Below are 4,071 nucleotides of genomic sequence, written 5' to 3'. Positions count from 1 at the left end.
ACTGGAATAATTTTGCAGTTAACCCATCCGACTTGCCAGAGGCAGGTGATAAGGGGATTGAGTGGTGGGTACTGTCCTGTGGTTGTTTGCAGGGGGGCTGTGAGAAAGGATGCGCGATGGCACGGTGTATTACGGTAATTTGGGTCCCGATCCCTGGAAGTTTCCATGGCAGCTGAAGGCTGTCACGTGCCCCACCGTGTTTTTGTTTTCAAAGTGCGTCACTGCCACGAGACGAAGTTGATGGACAGCTGAATGGACCAACAGAGGAGCGCTCAGGCCACGGGATTGACGTCACAAGGAAGGTGGGCGGCGCCGCTACGCTTGCAACAAATGTGAGAATGTCAATAAGGAGGCGCGGCGGGAAGAGTGGGGATACTGTCAATGTAGCAATTGTGTGCAGGTGGGTTTCCAGTTCGCAACTTCTGAATACTGTTTATTTTCTGCTTTCTTTTTAGGGAGAAGAAATGATGCGGAGACAGCAAGAGAGCGGGGCGGGGGGGGAGACAAGCAGTGGCAGCGCAGTAACTAGTGGTCCAACAACGTGAGTGAATGTTTACATCACGTAACGACACCCCCTCTTCCTTAAAGGGGTGGGTTAAAGTGTTGAATCCGCTGGACATTGCCTTCCCCCTATATAACGCTGCAGTCTTTTCTATCACCCCCCCCCCCCCGCCCCCTTCATTCTCTCACCCCCCCGCCTCGCGCAGTTTGATGCAGCATCGTGTGGTAAAATCTGCTGCGTATGGTTTTCTAACGGTGTTTTCATTTCAGTTTAAAGATGCCCCTGTCCATTGGGAGAGGGCTTCTTCAGGTGCCCTTCCTAAGGTTTGTGTTTGCTGTGGCATCGAACCCTGTGCATGGGGGTGAATTCATTTTGTATTGTGCTGTAAGCAAGTGCAAGTGGTTTTGCCCAGCATCTCTTGAATTTATAGTGAAAGTAAGTTACATTTGAAGGTATAAATCTGCAGTGTTCATGATGGAAGCTTAATGAATATGATGGGATTTGGGAGGTGTTTCAATTTGCTTGACTGAATTTCATTTGTAACTTATCTTGTTTTATGTTTCTTCAGATGTTTCTCCATTTTTGGAATGGAGTATAAACTGACGTTTACTTTGTTGATTATTCCTTTTATTCTCAAGAATAATCTGGTCAAGGCCATTAGTGTAGCTGTCAGCCATGAAAGCTTAGTTGCATGTAAAAATCAGTCTGCTTGCAGTTTATCACAGTTCAGTTACATTATATGCTAAGTAAATGTATTATTCCTTGGGAACAACTCATGTATGCTGTTACTATTCTGATCTGTTTTTAGAGAGCTGCAGGACTGCAGTGTTATGTAATTCCGAAAGGGATTTTTTTTTTGGGGGAGATCTGAAGACGCTGGTTTAACAGAATGTGTAGCATCGTTGGCACTGCTTAATTGTACATGGTACTCTGCGCAATTGATATGCTGCAGGTTTCTAGATTTTCCCATTTGTCAGCTTCTAATTTGTGATCTTTTGACTGCTGTTGTTTGATGGGCAGGAGGCTATTTCCTCTACAAGAGAGAATTTTTGTTTTCAGACATGCACCTCTAAACCATCAAAGAAAGCCTTTGAAAACTCCTGTTATAGTGACTCCACAGTACTGCTGACCCTTGATATCACTATCTGAGTGGGATGAAGTGAGGATTGCAGCTACTGGAGATCAGAGTCGAGAGTGTCGTGCTGGAAAAGCACAGCAGGTCAGGCAGCATCCGAGGAGCAGGAGAATCGGCATTTCAGGCAAAAGCCCTACATCAGACCTTCATCACTATCTGAGTGGGCTAAGTGTCTTAAAGGGTTTGGAAAGCAAATGTTGAGGAATTTGGAGGGAATTTGATCTGAAGAATATTAGAGTATACCATTATTTGTTTATGCTGTAGCTCATCTGATTTACCTTCTTGAAAAAGTGTTTTTTTTAGGTAAATGTGTAATGTATTATGTTATGACTCCATTTCCACTTATCAGGGAAAACCTCAAGGGACATTGCTTGATAAACATTTTCTTTTTATCCACATCATCAATAGGATCAAACTTCATATTTTACTGAGTTTTTATCTTGATATACTTTTCCTTTTTTTATACTTGTGTGGAAATCAAAATTCTACCCATCTGTCTGAGGATTAGTAACTGTTTGAGATGACTGTTACAGTTAAAATGAGTTTTCAGTCATGTAGCCATTTTCTATCCTCAGCATTTCAAAATCAATCAATTTATTTTTAGTATTCACTAGTCATAGTAATTGCAACTGCATATGGTGAATATCATAAAGGTTTAATCTTTAACCTGTAGTTGCATTGTAAATTCTTGAGAATAATAATTCTAGCTCCAGAAAAGTAAGGTGCACTCTCATTCCAGAGAGGCACAAAGTTTGGGAGAAATTGGGTAAACCAGAATATTTGGATTTGATTAGTAACTCCTGTGTCATTCTGTTTTAGAAGGAAAAGTGGGAAATTGTTAGGGGCAGGCCTGGTTTCCTCCAGTTGTAGCCTTCCTCCTGGTTGGAAACATTAGAACACCACTGTGGCAGTTGAGCTTTTTTGTTTGGGTACAAGCCGGATTGGATGGATTGTCCTGGAATAGGATTGGGACCGATCCACTTTGTAGAGAGGTTAACTTGTCCTCTGGAAGTGGGTTTAAACTCAAACTTGTTATAGCAGAGAAAAGGAAAGCATATGGAAAATGTGAAGGCACAATCTGAGCAATTGGATGTGAGGGGATGATTTTCAAAAGAAAAGCCAACTTGCAACGAGGTTCTCAGCAAGGGTCACTTAGCCTGAAACGTTAACACTGATTTCTCTTCACAGATGCTGCCAGACCTGCTGAACGTTTCTAGCAATTTCTGTTTGTGTTTCTGATTTACAGCATCTGCAGTTCTTTCGGTATTTAGTTTGGGACTTGTTAAAAACAATGACTGCAGATGCTGGAAACCAGATTCTGGATTAGTGGTGCTGGAAGAGCACAGCAGTTCAGGCAGCATCCAAGGAAATTGCGGTCTCTAAAGAAGGAGGCCATCTGGTGTGTTCTGTTGTGGAACTGGTCCTCCTGGGAGCAGATCCGGCGGAGGCAGAGGAATTGGGAATAAGGGATGGCATTTTTGCAAAAGGTAGGGTGGGAAGAGGTGTAATCCAGGTAGCTGTGGGAGTCGGTGGGTTTGTAAAAAATGTCAGTGTAAAGTCGGTCATCATTAATGGAGATGGAGAGGTCCAGGAAGGGGAGGGAGGTATCAGAGATGGTCCAGATAAATTTAAGGTCAGGGTGGAATGTGTTGGTGAAGTTGATGAATTACTCAACCTCCTCGCGGGAGCACGAGGTGGCGCCAATGCAGTCATCAATGTAGCGGAGGAAGAGGTGGGGAGTGGTGCTGGTGTAATTACAGAAGATCAACTGCTCTACGTAGCCAAGAAAGAGACAGGCACAGCTGGGGACCATACGTGTGCCCAAGTCGGAGGATTCAAAGGAGAAATTGTTAAGGGTGAGGACCAGTTCGGCCAAACGAATGAGTGTGTCGGTGGAAGGGTACTGTTGGGGACATCAGGAGAGGAAAAAACGGAGGGCTTGGAGGCCCTGGTCATGGTGGATGGAGGTGTAGAGGGATTGGATATCCATGGTGAAGATGAGGCGTTGGGGGCCGGGGAAACGGAAGTCTTGGAGGAGGTGGAGGGCGTGGGTGGTGTCTCGAACGTATGTGGGGAGTTCCTGGACTAGGGGGAATAGGACAGTGCCGAGGTAGGTAGAGATGAGTTCAGTGGGGCAGGAGCATACTGAGACAATGGGTCGGCCAGGGTGGACAGGCTTGTGGATCTTGGGAAGGAGGTAGAACCGGGCAGTGCGAGGTTCCCGGACTATGAGGTTGGAAGCTGTGGGTGAGAGATCTCCTGAGGTGATGAGGTTCTGTATGGTCTAGGAGATGATGGTTTGGTGATGCGGGGTGGGGTAATGGTCGAGGGGGCAGTAGGAAGAGGTGTCCTCGAGTTGATGTTTGGCTTCAACGGTGTAGAGGTCAGTGCGCCAGACTACCACTGCGCCCCCTTTATCCGCTGGCTTAATGGT

The 4,071-nt window shown here is 45.4% G+C and overlaps 1 protein-coding gene across 12 annotated transcripts in view; it reads left to right on the top strand.

Annotated features, from left to right (window-relative positions):
- The first annotated feature begins 313 nt into the window (after window positions 1-313).
- LOC122563182 overlaps window positions 314-4,071 on the top strand; it is a 99,213-nt gene continuing 95,455 nt past the window's right edge. For 8 of the 12 annotated variants that reach the window (XR_006315518.1, XR_006315515.1, XR_006315516.1 and 5 more), the window contains exon 1: window positions 339-541. Coding sequence is in view for 1 of the 12 variants with exons in the window: in XM_043716705.1 (XP_043572640.1) it covers window positions 712-825 (114 nt within the window). In the remaining 11 variants the exon portion in view is untranslated. The other 4 variants (XR_006315522.1, XR_006315519.1, XM_043716705.1 and 1 more) reach the window with 4 other exon arrangements.

The sequence above is a fragment of the Chiloscyllium plagiosum genome, chromosome 26, assembly GCF_004010195.1.
Source record: "Chiloscyllium plagiosum isolate BGI_BamShark_2017 chromosome 26, ASM401019v2, whole genome shotgun sequence".
In the NCBI taxonomy this organism is placed as follows: domain Eukaryota; kingdom Metazoa; phylum Chordata; class Chondrichthyes; order Orectolobiformes; family Hemiscylliidae; genus Chiloscyllium; species Chiloscyllium plagiosum.
Note: the sequence above shows the minus strand (reverse complement) of the source record. Positions and strands in the feature narration are given on the sequence as shown.